At 44.4% G+C, this 27464-nt stretch overlaps 1 protein-coding gene across 1 annotated transcript in view; it reads right to left on the bottom strand.

Annotated features, from left to right (window-relative positions):
* LOC121272233 (very-long-chain 3-oxoacyl-CoA reductase-B-like) overlaps positions 1-18657 on the bottom strand; it is a 53181-nt gene extending 34524 nt beyond the window's left edge. The window contains exons 1-3 of the mRNA XM_041178760.1: positions 18476-18657; positions 8020-8066; positions 5825-5900 (exon numbers count right to left, since the gene is read on the bottom strand). Coding sequence (XP_041034694.1) covers positions 5825-5900; positions 8020-8066; positions 18476-18644 — 292 coding nt within the window. The 5' untranslated portion in view covers positions 18645-18657. The remainder of the gene's footprint in view (positions 1-5824; positions 5901-8019; positions 8067-18475) is intronic.
* Positions 18658-27464: the final 8807 nt, after the last annotated feature.

Consider the following 27464-nt stretch of genomic DNA (forward strand, 5'->3'; position numbering starts at 1 on the left):
ACTGACCAGGGTGCTGGCTGGGGTGCAGAGTTTGACTTATGAGGAGACATGGCATAGACTGGGGTTATTTCCCCTGGAGCAGAGGAGATTGAGGGGGTGACATTATTGAGGTTTATAAGATTATGAGGGGCATAGATAGGGTCAACAGAAAGGAACTTTTCCCCTTGGCGGAGGGATGAGTAACCAGGTGGCATTGATTTAAGAAAAGGGGCATGAGGTTGACAGATGATGTGATGAACAACTTTTGCATACAGTAATGTGTTGGGAATGCGGAGCACACTGCCTGAAAGGGTGGTGGACGCAGAAACCCTCCTAACATGTAATAAGTATTTGGATGTGCAGTTGCGATTCCATGGCATACAAGGCCATGGGGATAGTGCTGAGAAATGGGATAAGGTGACTTTGGAAGGTGCTTGACGCACACATCTTCGAAGGGCCAAGGGACCTTTTTCTATGATCCACACCTCTGACTCTAGCACTCTGTGACCGAGCAATGTTGCAACAATAAAAAATCAAACAATCATCAGTGCTATGGATGTTGGGAGGACAGAGCAGATCTCACTGTTGGCCTCAAATACCTGGCCGTTCACCCCAGCCTCACTGACACTAGTTGACCTGGGCGCATGGCGCTTCTCAAGCTCCAGGGCTTCCTGTTCAAAGCAGCTTAACATCAGGAGCTGGGCCTGGCCGCCTCCAGTCTCGAACGCTCAGGCGCATTGTAAGCATTCTTCTCCTGATAAACAGAGAAGACCATTCATTGCGGCAATTTGCACATGGATTCTGCACACGCATGCTGCACACCAGCCACAGTGGCCCATATCAGGCCTCCAGTGCTTCCTCTCCCTGCTACTGCTGATCAGTCACACAAAGATAGTACGCCTGCTCCCAACACTCCCCAAACGACTACCCTGAGCACATTCTGCATCCATCACTTTCAGAAATACATGGTCTTTGCTCCCATAGCAAGGGGGCACAACTAGGTGCAGCAAATGGCTCTTGGCCACAACACCTTGAGGGTCCCCTTCCACAATCTCATCACCGTGAATAGGACATGTGCTGGAGTTCTGAGCATGCGCCTAGCTGCATCTCCTACAGGTTGCCCCCCTAGTGATGTGCGACTAAGAGCAACACATGGTGCGGGGGAGAACTCATCTCCTCATGAACCACTCAGGCTGACCTAAGCATGGGCACTATCTGCTTGACCATCCAGCGTACGAGAAATGCCCAACATGATTCAATGCAGTCACAACAATAAGACTTGGGGAGGGGGGGGCCTCAAAGGCTAAGGCTACCTGCTGGGTTAAATACCCAATGCCAACATGGTATTCACCCTTCCAGAGTGCAACAAATCTTTGAAGCACTTACGGCACTGGATCCAGGTGCTCCGCGCCACATCGCAGGAGCTCACCACCTCTGCCACCTCCTCCCAGGCACATTTGGTCATGTGGGGGGCCTCCTCCTCCTACCCTGGGGGGCCAACATCTCCTGCCACCTCCTTGAGGAGGGCAGCAAGGCAGTCATCAGGAAAACAAGGGGTGTATTGGCCCCCACCACCACTGGCCTACCCTGCAGCCTGCCCCGCTCCAGGGGCAGACCCGGCAGCCTGCACCGCAACCCCCCCCCACCCCGCCCCACCACCACCACCACCCCCACCACCTCCCCCACCCCCCCCCACCACCACCACCACCACCACCACCCCCCACCACCACCACCACCCCCCGTGGCTGACCCTGCAGCCTGCCCTGCTCAGCCGACCCCCTGCAGTGTGTCCTGGACGTGGCCATTGTGAGTAGCCTACAGGAGGCTGTCAGGCCTTGCTTTAAACAGACTGCCGGGTCGCCACTGGACCCGGCGGTCTGTGCACGGCCACTGCAGCCCACACACTCCCGCTATCCACGGGAGTCAGGAAATTGCATGCAAAATGGCAGCACAGACCCGATCACGGGCACCGATTGGGTCCACACCACCCACAGCTGCTCCTGCTCTGCCCATCCGACAGGCAGAAAATTCTGCCCCTTGGCTCTGCAAAATTTTTCCCTTCAAGTATTTACCCAGTTCCTTTCTGAAAATTATTAAATCTGCTTCCTCCAGGAAAGGAATTCAGGTTATAATAACTTTTACTCTCATCATCCCGCTGGTTCTTTTACCCAATTGCCTTAAATCTGTGACCTCTAGTTATCAACCCTTCTGTCACTGGGAACAGCTGCTCCTTATTTACTCAAAAATGATTCATGACTTTGAATATCTTTAATAAACGTTCAATAAATCTTTTGGAGGAAATTCAGGAGGGAGAGTTTCTGGGGCATTGGGACTAGTTCTAGGGAAGGTGGGATCTGTACAAGCCGGACAGTTTACATCCAAGTAGAACCAGGACAAAAGTCCTTGCAGGGAGATTTGCTAGTGTTGCTGGGGAGGGTTTAAACTAAAACAAAAACAGAATTACCTGGAAAAACTCAGCAGGTCTGGCAGCATCGGCGGAGAAGAAAAGAGTTGACGTTTCGAGTCCTCATGACCCTTCGACAGAACTTGAGTTGACTCGAACTCAAGTTCTGTCGAAGGGTTAAGAGGACTCGAAACGTCAACTCTTTTCTTCTCCGCCGATGCTGCCAGACCTGCTGAGTTTTTCCAGGTAATTCTGTTTTTGTTTTGGATTTCCAGCATCCGCAGTTTTTTTGTTTTTGTTTTTATCTCAGGGTTTAAACTAGTTTGGCAGGGGGATAGGAACCTGAGGGAAGATTCAGAGAGGACAAATTCAGGGCAGGGAGTGAGACAAAAAAATTAGCGAGTGACTCTGAAAGACAGAAGAGGCAAAGATTAAAAGGAATTTGGCAATTTTAAAAGGTGTTTATTTAAATGCAAGGAAATTTAAATTTAAAACAAAGCCGATGAGCTGAGAGCACAGATAGCAATGATAGCATGCTGTAATGTGGCTATAATGGAAACTTGGCCTCAAGAGGGGCAAAACTGGCAGCTCAAATCCATGGATATAGGGTTTTCAGCCATAATAAAGGGGGTTAAATAAAAATGTGGGGGTGCAGCATTATTTGGTTAAAGAATCAATTACAGCTGTGAGAAGAGATGATATATTAAATAAATCATCAAATGAGGCCAGATGGGTTGAGCTCAGGAATAAAAAAGGGGGCAGCCACACTACTAGGACTATACTATAGTCCCCAAATTGTGAGAGGGAGATAGAAGAGCAAAAACAATAGGGCAATAATAGTTGGGGTCTTCAACTCCCCTAATATCAACTGGGATACAAACAGTGTAACAGGCACAGAGGGCACAACATTCTAGAACTGCATTCAAGAGAACTTTTTTAGCCAGTACATAACAAGCCCAACGAGGGGGCACAATTCCAGATTTAGTCTTAGGAAATGAAGCTGGGCAAGTGGATGAAACAGCAGTGGGTGGCCATTTTGGAGATAGTGATCATAATATAGTTAGATTTAATATAATTAAGGAATAGGATAAAGATAGCACAGGAGTAAAAGTTCTAAATTGGGGAAAGACAAATTTTATGAAGCTGAGAGGTGATCTGGCAAAAGCAGGCTGGTTACAGATACTTGAAGGGAAATCACTGACAGACTAGTGGGAAGCATTTAAAAGTAAGATTCTACAGGCAGAGCGTACACATGTCCCCATAAAGAGAAAGGGCAGCATTGCCAAATCTAGAGCCCCCTAAAAGCATACAAGGCAAGATAAAGCAGAAAAAGAAAGCGTATGACAGTCACAAAAGCCTGGAGGAGTATACAAAGATTTAAGTCAGGCATTTGACAAGGTTCCACATGGCAGACTGGTCAGAAAAGTAAAAGCCCTGGGATACAGGAGAATGTGGAGGGTTGGATTCAAAATTGGCTCAGCAACAGGAAATAAAGGGCAATGGTTGATGGGTGTTTTTGCAAATAGAAATGGTTTTCTAAAGTACTGTAACCAGCAGGGCTACAGACCACGTGCTGGAAGGTAGGATTAAAATGGACAGCTAGTTTTTTATTTAAATCAGCTGACATCCTTCCTAAAGTGTACTGCACAGAATTGTACACTATGCCCCAGCTGGGGCCCAACAGGTTTGTATCAAAGGCCAATGTATGATGGGTGTTATTTTATCTTAAAAACACAGCAGATTTTTCCCATCACAAGAATGAGTAACATTCCTTTCAGATGGAAAGTGTGGGCTGTGAACTGGAGAGTGGTGGGGGGAGTGAATGATAAGATACAGGCAGCTTCTCATCCAACCCAATTTGTGTCAAATAGTCCCATTTTTTGAGCAGCTTGAGAGATATTTTAAAATGTGAATTTTAATGCCAAATGCATAAGTTTTCTTTTCTTGCTCTGTGTTCCTATGTCTGTTGTGGAATCCTTAGTTCCTGTGTTTTTCACTGAAGATTCACCAAGGCTCCTTCGATTGCATTTTCCAAGCCCACAAACTCTACCACCTAGAAGAACAAGGGCGGCAGATGCATGGTGACACCACCATCTGCATGTCCCTGTCCAAGCCACACACCATCCCGACTATAGTCACTGTTCCTTCACTGTCGCTAGGTGAAAATCTTGGGACTCCCTCTCTAACACCACTTTGAATGTACCTGCACGAGATGGACTGCAGCAGTTCAAGGTAGCTCACCATCACCTCTCAAGGGCAATTAGGGATAGGTAACAAACACTGGCCTTGTCAGCGACATTCACATCCCATGAAAGAAATTTTTAAAAACTACAAAACTGAGTGGTGGGTGTATTGCTTACTCTGAATGAAATGTGAAATCTCTCATCGCATGGCCCAGGGATCCCCCTCCTCTCCCAGAGACATTGGCCCTCACAGGGGGTCCTCTTCCCAAAAAAGCAATTTGATAGGGAAGGCCACAACAGCTGAGCCAGATCCTCACAGAGGAGGAGAAGGCCATCCATCCCATCAAGTTTGCTCCACTATTCAATGCGACCTTGGCTGATCACCCACTTCAATGTTTTTTTGCCCTCCCCACACTATTCCCATATCTCTATTTCATTTGTATTTAGAAATCTGTCATTCTCTGCTTTAAACATACTCAATGCCTGAGCTTCCACAGCCCTCTGGGGTAGAGAATTCCAAAGATTCACAACCCTCAGAGTAAAGAAATTCTCCTCATCTCGGTTCTAATTGACTTCGCCTTTACTTTGAAATTGTGTCGCCTGGTTCTAGACTCCCCAGCCAGGAGAAACATCTTACCTGCATCTACCTTGTCTGTCTCCAAGTATTTTGTAGGTTTCAATGAGATCACGTCACATTCTTCGAAATTCTATTTCCTAGAGGTGCAATTTCCCCAATCTCCTTTCATAGGACAGTCCCCCCATCCAAGGAGCAAGTCTGGTGAACCCGCATTGCACTCCCTCTATGGTAATAATATCCTTCCTAAGGTAAGGGGATCAAAATTTCACAGTATTCCAGGTGCAGTCTAACCAAGGTTCTATACACTTTAAGCAAGGCTTCACTACTCCTGTACTCAATCCTCTTGTGATAAAGGCTAACATACCATTAGCTTTCCTAATTGCTTGCTCACCAGATGCACTTTTAAGCAGTGCCCATTGGATGGTGGACAGCCAGAAGATTCATGGCTGATTTTTAACCCCTCTAACCCAGGGGCACTGAGGCTAATTTTAACCACAAACAGCTGTTCATTAGTCCTGATCAGCAGAAGTAATGCAGGAGGGCCATGTCATTGTGTGACCCAGCACCTGTGACCCTAGGGTCCATGCAGTGTAATTAGTTTTGCATTTTTCTAGCAATGAAGCAAAGTGGTCACATTGCACTAAACAACCACCTTCTGTGGGAATCTCCTATGGTTCTTACCTATTTCCTCTGCTGTGGCTCTGAGCTTCTCCAATGACCGGCTGATCAGCACCACATTGAGTCCTCTTCTTGCCAACTAGGAATCAAGTAAAGAAATGCATTAATCAGGATTATAATGTGGGAAAATGTGAAATTGTCTATTTTGGCAGGAAGAATAAAAAAGAGAAGCATATTATCCAAACGGAGGGAGATTGCAGAGCTCTGAGATGCAGAGGGATCTGGGTGTCTTAGTGCATGAATCACAAAAGGCTATTATTCAGGTACAGCAAGTCATTAGGAAAGCTAATAGAATGCTCCCATTTATTGAGAGGGGAATTGTAGACAAAAGTAGGGAAGTTATGCTTCAGTTATACAGAGCACTAGTGAGACCACATCTAGAGTACTGTGTAAAGTATTAGTCACCTTACTTAAGAAAGGATGTAAACATGCTGGAAGCAGTTCAGAGGAGGTTTACCAGACTAATATCTAGAATGAGCGGGTTGTCTTATGAGAAAAGGCTGGACAAGCTAGGCTTGTATCTGCTGGAGTTTAGAAGGGTAAGAGGTGACTTGATTAAAACACAAGGTCTCAAGGGTGGATGTGAAGAGGATGTTTCCTCTTGTGGGGTAATCTAGAACTAGGGGTCACTTTAAAAATAATGGGTCACCCATTTAAAATGGTGATGAAGTGAAAGTTTCTCTCTCAGAGGGTCATGAGTCTTTGAAACTCTGCTTCCACCACCTTTTCAGGAAGAGAGTCCTTGAATATTTTTAAGGCAGAGGTGGATGGATTCTTGATAAGCAAGGGGGTGAAAGGTTATCGGGGGTAGATGGGAAGCAGGTTTGAGGTTAGTATCAGATCAGCCATGATCTTTTTCAATGGTGGAGAAGGCTCAAGGGGCTGAATGGCCCACTCCTGCTCCTTCTTTGTATGCCCACTGGTTCTTTGTATGCCCACTGGTTGGTAAAGACCACAATGGCCAAGCTGAGCACCGACTGTGCCAGGAAAGTACAGCACAGAGAGGAGATTCGGCTGTGATCAGATATCACAATACAGTGCTCCAATAAAAGAAAACAAGGAGTTCTCCTGTAGCTCCCTCTGCCCTGGTCTGACACTGAGGTATATGGAAAGATCAGAAAGATCTCAGATATGATCTCTGCTTAAGTACCTGGGCCAGGGCATTTGGGGTATTATAATTGTGCTAAGTATTTTTGGGAAAGGTAAAGGGACTAAGCCCAGCTTCCTGTTCCCAAACACCATGCTAGTTCTTCTCTGGTGTGACCCCAACAATTAACTCACCTGCTGACACCCACTGGTTGGGCCCAGTCAGGAAGAACTGATTAAGTACTGGAGGATGGCCATCAACAGTGGACCCCTGTACTAGCAGGACTCTGATCGTTCAGGAGAGGCAGGGAGAAAATGGAAGAAAAAAAGCTGAATGCTTTTGAAATGCAATAACATCTTGTATTAATATAGTGCCCTTAACTTGATAAATCACTCCAAGACATGTCTCAGGAGCATTATCAGGCATAACTTAAAAGTAAATCACATAAGGGGGTAGTAGGTGGCAGGTAAGCAAAGGTTTGATCAAAGAGGTAAGTTTTAAGGAGCATCTCAACAGGAGAGAGAGCGGCAGAGAGGTTTAGAAAGGAATCCCAGACCTCCCAGCCTAAACAGCTGATGCTAATGGTCAGGCATAGATTATTCACAAAGTGCAAGAGACCAGCTGGGCAAACACAGAGATAACAGAGAGTTGTAGGGCTAGAGGAAGTTAAAGAGACAGGGAGGAGGCAAGGCCATGGAAAGATTTGAGCACAATGTTAAGAATTTTAAAATCGAGGCACTGCTGGACTAGAAACAGGCCAGCGAGTACAGCAGTAATGGGTGAAAGGGGTTTGGTTCAAGTTAGGATACTGGAAGCAAAGTTTTGAATGACCATAAGTTTACGGTAGGTCTGCCGTGAGACCATCAGAATGATAGAGTCTGGAGATACCGAAGCATTGACACAAATATACATATATACGTAAACATAACTAAGTCAGTCTCCGTTGCATGCAATTTTTTAAAAAATCACAATAAAGAGCAGAATAGTGAGATTAATTGGAAAGCTCTCCCAAAAGAGCCTGCACAGCTGCAATGGGCTGAATGGCCTTCTGTGCTATACCGTTCTATGAATATAGACAATACCTCAAGAGTAAAGCGGAGATCTGTATTACCTCATGAGCGTAGGCTTTTCCAATCCCGGAGGTTGCACCTGTTATAACTGGAAAAAACAGCTGATTATAGATCCATTTATTGACGTACAATTGTTGAAAAGGGACATGCTGCCAAAGCTTTCGTCCCTGATGGGCTGAGGTGTTGCCATGGAAAAAATACAGGGAACTATAGGTTCCCCAAACTTGAGCAACATTGTTTATGTATTTCAGTGCTAATGCAAAGCCAGGTAAAGGCCATGTCTCACAATAACTGGCTGATCAAGTTAAAAATGTATCTCTGGCTGTTCATAACTGGAAGAGTACAGATTATATTCAACCAGCCTGCAAATTTGCAAACCCAGCTAGATGGGATTGTGAGGGGCTGGTCGAAGACAATCTGTACTCTTCCAGTTAAGAACAGCCAGAGGTACATGTTTAACTTGATCAGCCAGTTATTGTGAGACATGGCCTTTACCTGGCTTTGCACCGGCACTGAAATACATAAACAATGTTGCTCAAGCTTGGGGTAGCACATTTGAATGTTCCTGGGCATGATAATAGCTCAGAAGCCATGAAGGAAAATGGACAAAGGCTTTACACTGACTGGAGCCTGACTAGATACATTTTAAACAAAAGGAATTTCTAGCCTTCAGAAAACAGCAAATATCTTGTTATCTCTAAAGAGGTGCTAATGACCTCTATGACTGCCGAAACCAAATTCCACGGAAATGCACAAAGACCCTTTACATTTTTAAGGCAGAGCTCTGGCCAATGGAGACAATACATCTGCGAGGAGAGACCCTGCAACTGATTAATGGATTCAACATTAATCATCAAAAATTCAGCCTAGAAATATACACCCTTTATCCAAACCAAGGAGAAGAAGTGGGAGTTATGTCATATGGCACTCCCTCCACCTCCCACCAACACCACCCCTCCCCCACCCCTACCCCCCACCGCCACAGTCAGCACCCTTTTCTCATGTTGCACAAATTATCATCATTGTTTGAAATTTGGTATTCTTGCATTTGTCCTAAGTACAAAAATGAAAAGCTTCAGCAATATGTCTCTTTTCAGCAATATTCAAGTTCTGTATTACCAAGCGACTGTTCGAAGTATGTTTCACTTATGCCTAACTGTATTTTTCTTTCCTACTGAATTCCATCTTCCTACCTCTTGCCTACTTTCATGTCCGGTCATCTTAAACTTCAATGCACTCACATGCTCCCTCTCTACTGTCACCTTGTTGAAACCAATACAGTTTCCCCACTGATTTTGTCTCACAATATTGATGCTCCTCACCTCTATCTAAGCTTCTTTCCTCCTACAAACTATAGACTTTCAAATCCCAAGCTTAGCGTTACTTGGCCATCTTGATTTCCCCCTCTCCACCACCAACTCAACACCCCCCCGCCCCCCCCACCATGATACCATTTTACAATCCTGGCTGCTCATCTTGCACCACGTTTTAAATACCTTGGCAAAAAAGCTGCTTGGCGTAGCATCTCTAAAGATATAAAAAAGAAAAACAACTTGCCTTTCCAACCCTTGTTCAAAACCTGAAGAGCCTCCCCAAGCATTTTACAGCCAACTTCTAAAGTGTAATCATTGTTGTAATGTAGGAAGAACAGCTGTCATGCAAGTGCAGCAAACTCCCAAAAAATAGTATTGTGATAATTTGGTTGAGGGATAAATGTTGGTCAGGATACTGGCAAGAACTCCCCCGATCTGTTCCAATAAAGTGCCATGGGATCAAGTCCACGCAGGGAAGACAGGGAAGACCTTAGTTTAATGTCTCATCCAACAATACACTCAGCACTGGCACTGGAAGCCTGGATATGGGTTCAAATCTTTGAGTGAATCACAAATCCACAATCTTCTGAATATATAAAGGAGAGCACGCTATCCAGTGAGCCACAGGTGACAACTGGAGAGCATTTGTTTTTCTTTTACTGGTCACCTGGCTGTGATAAGAGTGTCTGAACATGCGAGGGGGCCAAGGGGAAGAGCCAGAGCAGCCATATACCACATGCACTTCACTCTCCAGCATGGAGACCCGAGCTCAGAGGCACTTCAACCAGGGAAACGGCATAGGTAGCCCTGTATCCTAGATTCCGTGACCTCAGCTTTAAACATGGAGGCATTGTTAAGAATGTAAATTTGCTTTTATACCAAGGTCTGCAGTCCTATCAAACACATACAGAAATGTTCAATCTTCAAGAACACACTCACAGCCAACAAGATTACACAAATTGCAGTACAGATGTTGCACTCCATTGAACTCAACCCTCCAGATGTCTCCCTTCTTCCCAACTCACATTACAAGTGATTGTACTTTTAAATTTTGCTAAGCAGCCAATTGAAAAAGTGCTCACCACCACCTTCTCTCAGGCAATTAGGGGGAAGCAATAAATGCTGGCCTAGCCAGCAATGCTGAACAAATAAAACAGTTAACTTTTGTGCTATCCAACACTCCAACAACCGAAATTCTCTACTAACCAGAATTTCTGATGTTTCCCAATACAAATTGTCCACTTAACCAACCAGAAGCAATTATGAAATTATCCAAAACCCAAAGATTTCCCAGGTCACCTCAGTACTGCTAGGCAAGCCTCTGGTAGAGGCATTGGCAGTCCTCCTTGTTTGTAGGCACCTTTGTAAATTGTACTTTTGCTGTTGCATGAATTATAAACCTCATTCTGCAATAATGGTATCTAATGAACTAGGGAAAAGCCGAGGTGAGAAGCACAAAAGAAATCTGTTGACACTAAAGCAGCGAGAGGGGGAAAAAAAGACATCTGTAGACCTATTGAGAAAAAGACCAGAATCAGATGGTTTTGATGAAAGAATATAATGGCTCATCCATGATATATGACATCAGGATATCAGGACATCTCAAAGCAGTTTACAACCAATGATGTTTTGAAGTGTAGCCTTCATTGCAATGGAGGCAACATGGTAGCCAATTTGCACACAGCAAGGTTCCACAATCAGTCCGTATGACTCTTCAACAGAACTAAGTAAGAATAGAAAAGAGGTGAAATATAAGCTGGATGGATGGAAATACATTTACAAATAATGGAAATAGGTGGGAAAGGAAAAATCTATATAAATTATTGGGAAAAAAGGGGGGATCAGAAAGGGGTGGGGATGGAGGAGAGAGTTCATGATCTAAAATTGTTGAACTCAATATTCAGTCCTGAAGGCTGTAAAGTGCCTAGTCGGAAGATGAGGTGCTGTTCCTCCAGTTTGCGTTGAGCTTCACTGGAACAATGCAGCAGGCCAAGGACGGACATGTGGGCATGAGAGCAGGGTGGAGTGTTAAAATGGCAAATGACAGGGAGGTCTGGGTCATGCTTGCGGACAGACTGAAGGTATTTTGCAAAGCAGTCACCCAGTCTGCGTTTGGTCTCTCCAATGTAGAGGAAACCGCAATGGGAGCAACGAATGCAGCAGACTAAATTGAGGGAAGTGCAAGTGAAATGCTGCTTCACTTGAAAGGAGTGTTTGGGCCCTTGGACAGTGAGGAGAGAGGAAGTAAAGGGGCAGGAGTTGCACCTTCTGCGGTTGCATGGGAAGGTGCCGTGGGAGGGGGTTGAGGAGTAGGGGGTGATGGAGGAGTGGACTAGGGTGTCACGGAGCAAACGATCCCTGTGGAATGCTGCATGCGGGGTGAAGGGAAGATGTGTTTGGTGGTGGCATCGTGCTGGAGTTGGCGGAGGATGATCCTTTTTTAAATGCGGAGGCTGGTGGGGTGATAAGTGAGGACAAGGGAGACCCTATCATGGTTCTGGGAGAGAGAGGGTGTGAGGCCGTATGCGCGGGAGATGGGCCGGACACGGTTGAGGGCCCTGTCAACCACTGTGGGTGGAAAACCTCGGTTAAGGAAGAAGGAGGACATGTCAGAGGAACTGTTTTTGAAAGTGGCATCATCAGAACAGATGCGAGGGAGGCGAAGGAACTGAGAGAATGGGGTGGAGTCCTTACAGGAAGCTGGGTGTGAGGAGCTGTAGTCGAGGTAGCTGTGGGAGTTGGTAGGTTTGTAATGAATATTGGTGGACAGTCTATCACCAGAAATTGAGACAGAGAGGTCAAGGAAGGGAAGAGGAGTGTCAGAGATGCACCATGTGAAAATGATGGAGGGGCGGAAATTGGAAATAAAATTAATAAATTTTTCCAGGTCCAGACGAGATCAAGGAAGGGAAGGGGAGTGTCAGAGATGGACCATGTGAAAATGATGGAGGGGTGGTAATTGGAAGCAAAATTAATAAATTTTTCCAGGTCCAGATGAGAACATGAAGCAACACCGAAGCAGTCATCGATGTACTGGAGAAAGACTTGTGGGAGGGGCATGGAGTAGGACTGGAACAAGGAATTTTCCACATATCCCATAAAGAGACAGGCATAACTGGGGCCCATTCGGTTACCCATAGCCACATCTTTCATTTGGAGGAAATGAGAGGAGTTTAAGGAGAAATTGTTCAGTGTGAGAACAAGTTCAGCCAGACGGAGGAGAGTAATGGTGGATGTGGATTGTTCAGGCCTCTGATCGAGGAAGAAGCTGAGAGCCATCAGACCATCCCGGTGGGGAATGGAGGTATAGCAGGATTGGACGTCCATGGTGAAGAGGAGGCAGTTGGGGCCAGGGAACTGGAAATTGATGATATGATGTAGGGTGTCAGAGGAATCACAGATGTAGGTGGGAAGGGACTGGACAAGGAGATAGAGAATGGAGTCAAGATAGCAAGAAATGAGTTCCGTGGGGCAGGAACAGGCTGACACGATCGATCTGCCGGGACAGCTCTGTTTGTAGATTTTGAGTAGTAGGTAGAAGTGGGCTGTCCGAGGTTGGGAGACTCTGAGGTTAGAAGCTGTGGAAGGAAGATCTCCAGAGGAGATGAGGTCAGAAACAGTCCTGGAAACAATGGCTTGATGTTCAGTGGTGGGGTCATGGTCCAGGGGGAGGTAGGAGGAAGTGTCTGCGAGTTGATGCTCAGCCTCTGCGAGGTAGAGGTCAGTGCGCCAGACAAAACAGCACCACCTTTGTCAGCAGGTTTGATGATAATGTCAGGGTTGGAGCTTTGGTGCTGCTTCATGCTCTCGTCTGGACCTGGAAAAATTTATTAATTTTGCTTCCAATTTCCACCCCTCCATCATTTTCACATGGTCCATCTCTGACACTTCCCTTCCCCTCCTTGACCTCTCTGTCTCAATTTCTGGTGATAGACCGCACCACCCCCCCTTTTTTTCCCAATAATTTATATAGATTTTTCTTTTCCCACCTATTTCCATTATTTTTAAATATATTTCCATCCATTGTTTTATCTCTACCTTTTAGCCTATTTCGATCCCTTCCCTTCACCCCACCCCAACCCCACTAGGGCTATCTATCTGTACCTTGCTTGTTCTGCTTTCTACCCTTAATTAGCACATTCCTTAGATAATATCACCACCTTCAACACTTCTTTGTCCTTTTGTCTATGACATCTTTCGGCTATCTCCACCTATCACTGGCCCTCTATCCAGCTGTACCTGTCCCACCGCACACAGCTCCCCCCCCCACCCCCACCCCACCCGCCCCTCCACCCCCCGCCTCCCCCCACTTAAACTAGCTTATATTTCACCTCTTTTCTATTCATACTCAGTTCTGTTGAAGAGTCATACGGACTCGAAACATTAACTGTATTCCTCTCCACAGATGCTGCCAGACCTGCTGAGTTTTTCCAGGTATTTTTATTTTGTTTAGGAATAAATGGGCAGTGACTAGTGGAGTACCACAAGGATCAGTGCTGGGCCCCAGCTATTCACAATGTATATCAATGATTTGGATGAGGGAACCAAATATAATATTTCCAAGTTTGCTGATGACATGAAACTTGATGGGAATGTGAGGAACGAGGAGGGTGTTAAGAGGCTTCAAGGAGATTTAGACAGGTTGAGTGAGAGGGCAAATACATGGCAGATGCAGTATAACATGAATAAGGGTGAAGTTATCCACTTTGACAGGAAAAACAGAATGGCAGAGTATTATTTTAACGGTGATAAATTGGGAAATGTTGATGTACAAAGGGACCTGGGTGTCCTTGTACACCAATCATTGAAAGCAAGCATGCAGGTGCAGCAAGCAGTTAAGGCAGCAAATGGTTATGTTGGCCTTCATTGTGAAAGGACTTGAGTACAGGAGCAAGGATGTCTTACTGCAGCTGTACAGGGCCTTGGTGAGACCACACCTGAAGTATTGTGTGCAGTTTTGGTCTCCTTACCTAAGAAAGGATATACTTGCCATAGAGGGAGTACAGCGAAGGTTCACCAGTCTGATTCCTGGATTGGCAGGATTGTTGTACAAGGAGAGATTGGGCCAACTAGGCCTGTATTCACTGGAGTTTAGAAGAATGAGAGAAGATCTCATTGAAACAAAATTCTGACAGGGCGGGACAGACTGGCTGCAGGGATGATATTTGGCTGGGGGGCGTAGAACAAGAGGTCACAGTCTTAAGATATGAGGTAGGCCATTTAGGATTGAGGTGAGAAGAAGCATCTTCACTCAGAGCGTGTAAACCTATGGAATTCTCTAGTCTTCTGTGGAGGCCAGATCACTGAATATATTTAAGAAGGAAATAGGATTTCTGGACTGTGTAGGCATCAAGGGATATTGAGAGTGTGTGGAAGTACAGCATTGAGATAGAGGATCAGCTATGATCATATTGAATGACAGAGCTGGCTTGAAGGGCCGAATGCCTTAGTCCTGCTCCTATTTTCTATGTTTCTATGAAACTGGCTTACGTTGGCAATGTTTGTCAAATTCTACCCTGACAGGAGAGTGTGAATCTCTTTCTACTGGCCTTAAGCAGAATCAAGATAATTACAACGCTTACGTGTACAAATGCTGCAGGTTTTCAAAAAACAAACTTTTGATGGTTGGAAAAAACCTTAAGTGCTAAGGCCATTTAAAGGGTATTACACAATAACTTACAATGCAAAGTTAAGCATTGGATGGCAAAGGGTTTTTTGCATGAATAATTTCATCATGTTTTTGCATCCGCAGTGAGAGAACAGTTTCCAAAAAAATGGCAATCGTGAAGATATGGAAGCTGTTCTATTGCTAGACAATCATCGAGCTCACACTCATGAATTGGGCTTGGTGAATAGTAACACTTTTAACCAGTTTCCTGCCTCCAAATGTAACCTCATTAATTCAACCGACGGACCAGGGTGTCATCCAGAATATGAAATGTTATTACAGAAGAGATTTCATGAGCAAGTTAATCAATTATGAAGGCCTAATCTGTTTATAGCATAAATTTTTAACATGGCTTATGCCCAGAAATCAGTGAAAAGTGCAACATTGAGGAGGGCTTAGGGAAAATTGTTTACTAGTGTCATGTTTGTGGAGGCACTTCTGATGAAGATTTTGAACGCTTTAATGCAAGGCCACGTACAAATACATTATCACAAACTATGGAAGTAGTGAGGGATACTCTTCCAACACACCCAATGAGCAAACTTTACACAAGTAAGATAGGAGAGTGGGTTGAAGCTGACAAGGAGGCTGAATTGACATAAAACTGTTGGTGATGCAGAATTATGGAGTGCTGTGAATCCTCAAAAGCCAAAGGAGACTGGAAGACTCAAGAACATTTCAGTGGAGAGGAGAAAATAACTTCAGCAATGCTGCTTCAGCTTTTGATACACTGATTACATTTGCTGAAACAAGCGGTTATGCAATTGCACATTCTTCATGCGGGTGAGGACAGTTCAGGTTTTGCCGTGATGCTCCGAACCCCAAACTCAGCCCATGGTCCCACATTCAGTGCACGCCAATGCAAGTAGACATTAATTTCTCTAGCATGTTAAAAAAAAACATCTTTTAGCAAAATATTTAGCTCCCTTTAACTGACTGTAAGGTTTAAATGGCGATTGCGAGTTAATATTGCGGATTCAGAGCAGAAGCCTCTCTCTAATGACCTTTAGAGTTTACTTAGACTCCTGAAGGCAAAGCCTCAGTACTTTATTTCACCCCTCCCCCACCACCGGTTGCAGGCCCTTCAAGCTCGAGGGACAACACAGCAGACCATGTTCTCCCAAAACCCCACGGGGTGGGTAGGGGTGGGGTTCAGGGCATCATGGCAAAATTTGAACTGTCCTCACCCGAAGTTTTCCTGGAGAGTGGTCAGAATGGGGACTTCTGGCTGCTCTCCCTGGAGTGACTGGAGGACTTTGATTTCAAATGCTTAGCAAAAAGGGGAGTTTAAAGAAATGATTTTTATGCAGCTTGTTAACCTGAGAAAGTTAAGAATTTAAGTGAAACAAATAATTTCTATTGCATTCAATTTTAGTCCTGTAGTTGAAATCTTAATTTTAAAAAAAGGCTTGCAATTATCAGACTGTCAACATCTGTTTGGCTGTAAAAATATATTTGGATCATATTATAGTGATCCACAGTTATGTTATCCAATTTCCAACAGAAAACAGGAGGTTTAACTTATTTCCACCCCTTCCCTCATTCTCTCCCTCCTTTTCAATCCAGGGTAAGACCTCATGGAAAGAAGGACTTGCAATTCTATGGCACCTTGCAAGACCTCAGGACATCCCAAAGCAGTTTACAACCAATGATGTTTTGAAGCATAGCCTTCATTACAATGGAGGCAACATGGTAGCCAATTTGCGCACAGCAAGGTTCCACAATCAGGAATGAGATAAGGACCAGATAATCTGTTGAGGGATAAACAGTCCCGGATACTGAGGAAAACTCCCCTGCTCTTCTTCAAATAATGTCATGCAACCTTCAACATCCACCCAAGAGAGAAGACAGGGTCTCAGTTTAACATCTCATCCAAATGATGGCCACTCACAGTGCAGCGCTCCTTGTACTACACTGGGAGTATCAGCCTGGATTTTATAACCAAATCATTGTAATGTGACCTTAACCCATATCCTTCTAACTCAAGATGGTGAAAGAGAACGGCCAAGATCAGTTTGAGGACATTTCAAGGGAAGCATGAATTAATGAGATAGCACATGAGCAAAACTAGACAGAAGGGCACCCATTTCAAAACTGTTGTTTTTGCTCCATCAGAGTGGCTTCCCAAGTGAGGTTATGGGAATGAGAATATTTCGGAAGTGGAAAAATGTCAAAAATTCTCCATTACAGCCAAACCACTCTCAGAATGCCATCCATACTATATCAAATGTACATGTCACACAATCCTTATTCATGTACCATTCTGTCCTATATCTAGAGGGATATCAGCCAGAGCTTCCCATTCTGATCACTTTACAGAAGCCCTGCTCTGGCGATGTACACATGTGGTGGGAAAGGGGTATGTATCAAACTGCTACAGATCGGACTCTTATGATGCAACTAGACCCTAACAGCCTTCAAAGTTTAGGTTTGCACTTAAGTACCTGCCATGCAGAACGGTGAGAAGCGACTGCAGCCATGAGTTCGCAGCCCAGAAAAGAATCAACAGCAAAAGGAGACAGCAGAAAACCCGAGCAGAAAGCAAACCACAACCTTACCAACCCATCCCCCACAGGACATCAGGTTTGTCCTCCAAAATTTGGCCAGGACATAAGTCCTGATACCACCTTCTGGCCAGGTTCTGTGAGGTTCAAAGTTTAAAGTCTTCTCTGGTAGCTCTTTACTGGGTTTTGACCAGCATGGAGTGAGGACTGCCCCTTTCACTCGAGCTAATGGGACATCTCCAAGTGATTGGTATGTCAGTCCTGCACTCATTTTTTTTACATGCATATTTGCTTAACCTTCAACTCTGGGTTAAAGGCATTTAAGCTAGAGTGCAGGTTTCTCTGAACTTTCCACACAGCCCTGAACCCCACCCATTTAGAACTGAATCTATTTGAGCTAAGATCTAATGCATATTTCTTGTGAATCTGTGTTTTGTGAACAACTCTCACAGATTTCTTTTAATTACTACAATGATTTGTTTCTATGCTAATCTGGAAAACAAATATTATCAAAGTTTGTATATTCAACTAACTCACCAACAAATCAGCTACAATGTCAGGATGCTACTAACCTCTGAGCCTAGGAGTTGCTGATCCAAGCAATAAACAGATTATGCTTTCGCAACGTGCACCTGTTTATTATACAGTATAACAGAAGCTACATCTCAATGAATAGCATTCTCATCCTTTGTTGTTTCCCGCCACACTTCAGAAACTTGAGAACAAAATCTGGAATGACATCCCCAGTGGTGTGAAAAGCACTACAGAAATGCAAGGATTTACTTACAAAAGCTTTTCACAACCAGTGGTTATCACAGAATATTTGCACAGACAGTAACTTCCAAAGTGCCAAAGGCGATTGGCATATGCTTACAGTTTAGAAATAATACCTACCACTTACTAATGAGGCACACGTTCTGGGCTGCAGCTATGAGTTCACAACCTATAAAGGAATCCAACAGCAACAACAGACAGCAAGGAAACCCGAGCAAAAAATAAACCACATCCTTACCAGCCCATTCCCCGTAAGATATCAGATTTATCTTCCAAAATCTGGCCAGGACATAAGTCCTGATACCAACCAGAAGTTCCCAACTATACTTAACAAAGTAGTAGAGGCATGTTACTGTGCCAATCAACGCCAGGACACAACTCTGCAAAGAGTCTGTAAAAAGCACCATTGTCTGACCAGGCTCTGTTAGTTCTAAAGTCTAAACTCTTCTCTGTTACCTCTTTATAGAGTTTTGTACCTGGTGAAATGAGATCAGCCTCTTTCACTTGAGCTAATTGGACATTTCTCCAAGTGATTGGCATATCAATCCTGCACTCATTTTGTTCGTATGCAAATTTGCTTAACCGCATTATGAAACTTCAACTCTGAGCTACTGATCTATTGAACATATTTCTAGTCAATCTGTGTTTTGGGAACTGCTCTCTCAGATTTTTAATCATTAATCTGGAATACAAATATTATCAAAGTTTGTATATTCAATAAACCCACCCACACATGAACAGTCCTGCACTCATTTTTTCATATGCATATTTGCTGAACTTCATTATGAAACTTCAACCCTGAGCTAAAGGCATTTTGTACTTCCTACACAGCCCCAAACTCCAGCCAGAACAAAATATATTTGAGCTTAGGTGCAGTGAACATATTTGCAGTCAGTCTCAGCGTTTTATTGTGAACTGCTCTCACTGCCTCACTAATGAGGCAAAGAATGAGGATTTAGCTGTTGAGTTTTAATATTATCTGGAGATTTTCTTTTAAAAAACATGCGAGATGAAAAGGGAAATAGAAATACAAATCTCATTTTTCTTTTAATAAGAATGTGCCAAGAAAATACACCTGAATGGCTAGCTTAATGATTCCCATATTGAACCCTCGGTCAAAGTTTTTGCCCCTGCCCCCATAGTGTTAATCTTTCTGTCCCCTTTTTGCATGTTGGTAGATGTGGACCATATCCTCTCCTCCCACCCTTGACTCACCTTGGGGCAGCGAGCTTTAGGATACCATAAGGAACCTTTGAATGGGAACAGATATATACTGTAAATTAATAACAATGGACCAATAAGCCAGGGTGAAGCAATAATGACATGAGGAAAACTTTTTTTTGTACAGCAAGTGATTAGAATCTGGAACAGCCTGATGTAGTGGAGGCAGATTCAATCATGGCTTTCTAATGTGAATTAGACCATTAAAGGGAAAATTTTGAAGGGCTACAAGGAAAAGATGGAATGGAACTGGTTAGTTTCTCTTGCAGAGAGATGACATGGACACAAAGGGCCGAATGGCCTCCTGCACTGTATTCATTCTATGATTCTATTCTCTGAATCCAGGTTTTTTAAAAACAGGTAACAATATAATGGAACTTAGAGGGTTATCACTCTCACCTTTGAGTTAGGTGCTATGGGTTAAAGTCCTCCTCCAGAGACTTGAGCACAAATCCAGGCCAACATGCCCAGTTGAGTACTGAGGGGATGCTGCATTGTTGGAGGTGACATTTTTCAGATAAGATGTTAAACCAAGGCCCCATATGCCTTCTCAGGTGGATGTGAAGGATCCCATGGTACTATTTTGAAAAGGTGCTTGAAAAAGTGCAATGTAATGGATTTGGTAGTCAAATTAAAACACATGAGACTTGGCAATGTGGATACAAAACTGGCAAAGGGAAAAAAAGCAGAGATTAGTGGTAAACAGTTGCTTTTCAGACTGGAGGGATGTATCCAGTACTGTTCTTCAGAGGTCAGCATTAGGACCACTGCTCTTTTGATATATATTAATGACATGGACTGGAGTATACAGGGCATAATATCAAAGTTTGCAGATAATTCAAAACTCAGATGTGTATCCTTCTATGAGAAGGATAGTAACAGACGCAGCAGGACATAGACTAGTGATGTGGACAGACACATGGCAGAGAAGGAGTGTGAAGTGATCCATTTTAGTCGCAAGAAAGAATGAGGTGAGGTAATATGAACTAATGGTACAAGTTTAAAGGGGGACTTTGTATACATATCTTTAAAGGTGGCAAAACAAAGTTGAGAAGACTGTTAATAAAAATAAACATCTCAGGTTTTAACAGAGACATTGAGCACAAAAGTAAGAAAGTTATGTGAAAGCTTTATACAGCATTGCTTAGGTTTCAGCAGGAGTATTGTGTCCAGTTCTGGGCACCATATTTTTAGGAAGGATGTCAAGGTCTTAGACAGTTTGCAGAAGAGGATTAATAGAATGCTACCTGGGTAGCAGAACAAGTTATGTGGAGAGACTAGAGAACCTGATGTTTTCCTTTGAGCAGAGGGAGGTTAAGAGTAGATAAGTGTGTTCAAAATGGTTTTGATAAGGAGAAGCCTTTTCCAGCGGCTGAAGGGTCAGTAACCAGAGGACACTCCCCAGCATGTCACAAATATTCAAGTTATAATTAAGTCAGTGAAAAAGAACCTTTATTCCCCCCACTGCTACTTGAAGTTTCATTTAGACTATGAGAGTTTTTCCATTGGCGAACTGGGGGCGTTTGTTAAGTTCAATGTTATAGGAATATAAATACATACCTTTTATATATGTTTGTTTGTCTGCAAGGAAGCATTCGTATGTGAGCATTAAAGTGTTTTCTTCCTTTAATTGTCATTTGTGGGTGGAGTTCAGCACTTTAGAGTTGGAAGCCCCATATTAAAGGAAAAGGATAACCCTTATCACCAGCTTCCAAGCTGATTGGGATTGATACATACGAGCTACATTAGCTCATACGAGTTGGTATTCTAAAATTGAGGGGAAAAAAAATTACCTGAAATTCAAAAGGATTCTAGGAAAACCAAAAGACATAAACACATAGGGCAGCATTTTGCCCTTGATGGGCAGGCAGGCCCCACTGGCTCAGCGGCAGGCGGGCAGCCAATTGCCGCTGCCGCGATTTTAAGTGGGCGGGCCAATTAAGGCCCGCCCAGCGGGCTGCCCAATGGGAAGCGCTATGCGCTTCCTGTGCGTGGCAGGGGGAGGGATTCCCCAACTGTCAGAGCACGATCTTTCACGCATGCACATGACAGAGCGCACATCTCCCTGAGACTAAGTGCTGCCTCAGGGAGATCGCTGACAGTGTTTCAAACTTCAAAAATAAAATAATTAAAAAATTAACATGTCCCCCCTCATGTGACAACGTCACACGAGATGGGACATGTTAATAAATATCACAAAAATTTTATTAAACTTTTTTAAAACAGACATGAAACCTCCACCTGCCGGTGGATGAGGTTTCATGTTTTTTCAGAAGCCCGCTGAAGCTCCTGGCCTGCCCGCCAGCCTTAAGGTTGGACAGGCTGGGCCTTTAATTGGCTTAATTATCCTGTCAATGGCCTCAATTGGCCATTGACGTCGGCAGGCAGACAGCTGATAGCGCTGTGCCCCCGTCTTCCTGAATATTTAAATGGGGCGGGATGACATAGGGAGTTCCGTCCGACATCATCCTGCGTCATTTTCGCGTCAGTGCGTAGACCTCGCCCCCAGCTCGCCAACGGAAAAATTCTGTCCATAGTCTAGGTGGTTCCAATGGATAAAAAGGGGTTTCTTTTGAAGAGATTAATTAAATATGAAAGGAAATCTGCATCCCAACAGCACTGTTATTTGAATTTGGAACAATCTTGAGATGTTAAGTGCAGTGTAATTTAGAAGGTTACTTTTGAATAACTATGATGCTATCCAAGATAAAGAATGTATCAATAAACATATGGGACTTTTAATCTAGATTCAAATCAATACACTTGAGAAAGAGGTAGTTTTAATTTTGATAGTGTAAATCACAGTTCTTACAAAGATTTTTTTTAAAAATTGCAGTTTGGTTTCTGATTAAATTTCTCAAAACAGAGTTTTTATTTTAAAAGGTTTGCCAACAATTGACATTAATTCAAATGCTGCAAGCTTTTGTATTTGTAAGTCTGTTCCCAAAAAATAAAGTTAAGCTCAAGACATTGACAAACTTTGGCAGAAATCCAATTTTTTGCCAAGTTAATGAATCTAGGATAATTCTTAAAAAAAAAGTCAGACAAAATTTAGTGGGTTACTTTTGAAATGATAAAATGTTGTTTGAGATGAAGATAAGGAAACAAAACATGTCAATGCCTGATTTCTGTTCTAAAACTGTTATGAGAATACTTTAAAACAAAAACAAAAATACCTGGAAAAACTCAGCAGGTCTGGCAGCATCTGTTCTGTTGAAGAGTCATGCGGACTCGAAACGTTAACTGTGTTCCCATCCACAGATGCTGCCAGACCTGCTGAGTTTTTCCAGGTATTTTTGTTTTTGTTTTCCATTTCCAGCATCTGCAGTTTTTTGCTTTTATGAGAATACTTTATTGGACTGTAAAGTCTCTCCAGACAATCTGAACAAGATGGTAGCTAAAAACAAAAAAACTGCGGATGCTGGAAATCCAAAACAAAAACAAAAAGAGAATTACCTGGAAAAACTCAGCAGGTCTGGCAGCATCGGCGGAGAAGAAAAGAGTTGACGTTTCGAGTCCTCATGACCCTTCGACAGAACTTGAGTTCGAGTCCAAGAAAGAGTTGAAATATAAGCTGGTTTAAGGTGTGTGTGTGGGGGGCGGAGAGAGAGAGAGAGAAGTGGAGTGGGGGTGTGGTTGCAGGGACAAACAAGCAGTAATAGAAGCAGATCATCAAAAGATGTCAACAACAATAGAACAAAAGAACACATAGGTGTTAAAGTTCAAGTTGGTGATATTATCTAAACGAATGTGCTAATTAAGAATGGATGGTAGGGCACTCAAGGTATAGCTCTAGTGGGGGTGGGGAGAGCATAAAAGATTTTTTAAAAAAAATTTTTTTAAAAATAATGGAAATAGGTGGGAAAAGGAAAATCTATATAATTTATTGGAAAAAAAAAGGAAGGGGGAAACAGAAAGGGGGTGGGGATGGGGGAGGGAGCTCACGACCTAAAGTTGTTGAATTCAATATTCAGTCCGGATGGCTGTAAAGTGCCTAGTCGGAAGATGAGGTGTTGTTCCTCCAGTTTGCATTGGGCTTCACTGGAACAATGCAGCAAGCCAAGGACAGACATGTGGGCAAGAGAGCAGGGTGGAGTGTTAAAATGGCAAGCGACAGGGAGGCTTGGGTCATTCTTGCGGACAGACCGCAGGTGTTCTGCAAAGCGGTCGCCCAGTTTACGTTTGGTCTCTCCAATGTAGAGGAGACCACATTGGGAGCAACGAATGCAGTAGACTAAGTTGGGGGAAATGCAAGTGAAATGCTGCTTCACTTGAAAGGAGTGTTTGGGTCCTTGGACGGTGAGGAGAGAGGAAGTGAAGGGGCAGGTGTTGCATCTTTTGCGTGGGCATGGGGTGGTGCCATAGGAGGGGGTTGAGGAGTAGGGGGTGATGGAGGAGTGGACCAGGGTGTCCCAGAGGGAGCGATCCCTACAGAATGCCAATTGGGGGGGGTGAAGGGAAGATGTGTTTGGTGGTGGCATCATGCTGGAGTTGGCGGAAATGGCGGAGGATGATCCTTTGAATGCGGAGGCTGGTGGGGTGATAAGTGAGGACAAGGGGGACCCTATCATGTTTCTGGGAGGGAGGAGAAGGCGTGAGGGCGGATGCGCGGGAGATGGGCTGGACACGGTTGAGGGCCCTGTCAACGACCGTGGGTGGAAAACCTCGGTTAAGGAAGAAGGAGGACATGTCAGAGGAACTGTTTTTGAAGGTAGCATCATCAGAACAGATGCGACAGAGGCGAAGGAACTGAGAGAATGGGATGGAGTCCTTACAGGAAGCGGGGTGTGAGGAGCTGTAGTCGAGATAGCTGTGGGAGTCGGTGGGTTTGTAATGGATATTGGTGGACAGTCTATCACCAGAGATTGAGACAGAGAGGTCAAGGAAGGGAAGGGAAGTGTCAGAGATGGACCACGTGAAAATGATGGAGGGGTGGAGATTGGAAGCAAAATTAATAAATTTTTCCAAGTCCCAACGAGAGCATGAAGCGGCACCGAAGTAATCATCGATGTACCGGAGAAAGAGTTGTGGAAGGGGGCCGGAGTAGGACTGGAACAAGGAATGTTCCACATACCCCATAAAGAGACAGGCATAGCTGGGGCCCATGCGGGTACCCATAGCCACACCTTTTATTTGGAGGAAGTGAGAGGAGTTGAAGGAGAAATTATTCAGCGTGAGAACAAGTTCGGCCAGACGGAGGAGAGTAGTGGTGGATGGGGATTGTTCGGGCCTCTGTTCGAGGAAGAAGCTAAGGGCCCTCAGACCATCCTGGTGAGGGATGGAGTTGTAGAGGGATTGGATGTCCATGTCGAAGAGGAAGCGGTTGGGGCCAGGGAACTGGAAATTGTTGATGTGACGTAAGGTGTCAGAGGAATCACGGATGTAGGTGGGAAGGGACTGGACAAGGGGAGAGAGAAGGGAGTCAAGATAACGAGAAATGAGTTCTGTGGGGCAGGAGCAAGCTGAGACGATCGGTCTACCGGGGCAGTTCTGTTTGTGGATTTTGGGTAGGAGATAGAAGCGGGCCGTCCGAGGTTGGGCGACTATCAGGTTGGAAGCTGTGGGAGGGAGATCCCCAGCGGAGATGAGGTCAGTGACAGTCCTGGAAACAATGGCTTGATGTTCAGTGGTGGGGTCATGGTCCAGGGAGAGGTAGGAGGAAGTGTCTGCGAGTTGACGCTCAGCCTCCGCGAGGTAGAGGTCAGTGCGCCAGACAACAACAGCACCACCCTTGTCAGCGGGTTTGATGACAATGTCAGGGTTGGACCTGAGAGAATGGAGTGCAGTAAGTTCAGAGAGAGACAGGTTAGAATGGGTGAGAGGAGCAGAGAAATTGAGACGACTAATGTCGCGCTGACAGTTCTCAATGAAAAGATCAAGAGAAGGTAAGAATCCAGAGGGCGGGGTCCAGGTGGAGGGAGAGTATTGGAGATGGGTAAAAGGATCCGTTGAACTGGGAGAGGACTCCTGCCCAAAGAAGTGAGACCGGAGACGAAGACGGCGGAAGAAGAGTTCAGCACCATGACGAGCCCGAAATTCATTGAGGTGAGGGCGTAAGGGTATGAAACTAAGTCCTTTGCTGAGCACTGAACGTTCAGCATCGGAGAGGGGAAGGTCAGGGGGTATAGTGAATACACGGCTGGGGTTGGGATTGGAAGATGGGGTGGGGACGGAGGGACGGGCAGGGGTGGAGGGTCCTAGATGGGTGTTGGTGTCGATGAATTGTTGGAGCTTGCGTTCCTTAGCACTTGAGAGAAAGAGAAAAAGTTTCTTGTTGAGGCGTCGTATGAGCCGAAGGATAAAATGAAACTGGGGGCACACGCAGCTTTGAAAAAGGGTACGGCGGTGCTGCTGGAGGGAGAGGTCGAGTGTGTTCATATGGCGGCGCATGGCACCGAGTGTGGATTTCAGAATGTGACGGGAACAGCAGTCCGAGAAACGTTTTATGTCCCGGAGATACCTGTAATCCTGAGGGGTGGAATTTCAGTTGAAATCCACGTGGGGTAAGTCGGAGATGGAGACAGTCACTGAGAAAGGAGATGTGGCTGTGAAAGCGGGTTTTAGTAAACACCTTGTCAAACACCAGAAGGGAAATGGAAAGGATGGTAGCTATTGCATATGTAAAATGGTATGAGGAAAGGATTAAGGGTAGGAGAAAGTTAGGGAAAGAGGACACAACATACAAACTGTTTTAAGGGAGCTGAATTTGATAATCTGGCCATCAACTGAGACATTGGAACTGCACAGGGGGAGATAAGTAAACATCTAGAGACAAGAGATTCTCGTTGACATGGAATAGTTAATATGGCCTAAAGAATAAGGAAACATTTAAATGACCAAGACAATAGAGAAACTGACCTCCAAAAGAGTCATGGGATGATCATGGTCAGGGAAAAAGAAGCTTAGAGGTAAAACTATGTGGAATCTGTAGTTGAGGCAATTGAAGGATAAGGAGAAATAACACTTAACAACAATTCACCACAAGGTGGATACAAGTAAAGGGAAAGCTGGAAAAAGGCTAAATAGATGTATTACTGATTATATCAATGTGCCTGCGAGCTACAAAAAGTAAGACGACAGGATTAAAACCATGATGACAGGCAGAATTAAGTGACTCCCAGAGAGAACCTCCATTGGAAGTGAAGGTATTGAGCCATTGAAGATAGGATAAGAAGGTGTATAAAAGCAAAAAACTGTGTTTGCTGGAAATCAAAAACAAAAACGAAAATACCTGGAAAAACTCAGCAGGTCTGGCAGCATCTGTGGAAGGGAGAACAGTTAATGTTTCGAGTCCGCATGAATCTTCAACAGAACTAAGGAAAAATAGAAAAGGGGTGAAATATAAGCTGGTTTAAGGTAGGGGTGGGAGTGGGGTTGGGACAAGAGGGCTAGATAGAGGGCCAGTGATAGCTACAGATAACCAAAAGATGTCACAGACAAAAGGACAAAGAGGTGTTGAAGATGCTGATATTATCTAAAGGAATGTGCTAATTATGGGTAGAAAGCAGAACAAACAAGGTACAGATAGCCCTAGTGGGGATGGGGTGGGGTGAAGGAATCGAAAAAGGTTAAAAGGTAGAGATAAAACAATGGATGCAAATACATTTAAAAATAATGGAAATAGGTGGGAAAAGAAAAATCTATATAAATTATTGGAAAAAACAAAAAGGGGGAAAAGAATCAGAAAGGGGGTGGGGATGGAGGAGAGAGTTCAAGATCTAAAATTGTTGAACTCAATATTCAGTCCAAAAGGCTGTAAAGTGCCTAATCGGAAGATGAGGTGCTGTTCCTCCAGTTTGCGTTGGGCTTCACTGGAACAATGCAGCAGGCCAAGGACGGACATGTGGGCATGAGAGCAGGGTGGAGTGTTGAAATGGCAAGCGACAGGGAGGTTGTTGTCTGGCACACTGACCTCTACCTCGCAGAGGCTGAGCGTCAACTCGCAGACACTTCCTCCTACCTCTCCCTGGACCATGACCCCAATACTGAACATCAAGCCATTTTTT

Source organism: Carcharodon carcharias, chromosome 33, assembly GCF_017639515.1.
Source record: "Carcharodon carcharias isolate sCarCar2 chromosome 33, sCarCar2.pri, whole genome shotgun sequence".
In the NCBI taxonomy this organism is placed as follows: Eukaryota; Metazoa; Chordata; class Chondrichthyes; order Lamniformes; family Lamnidae; genus Carcharodon; species Carcharodon carcharias.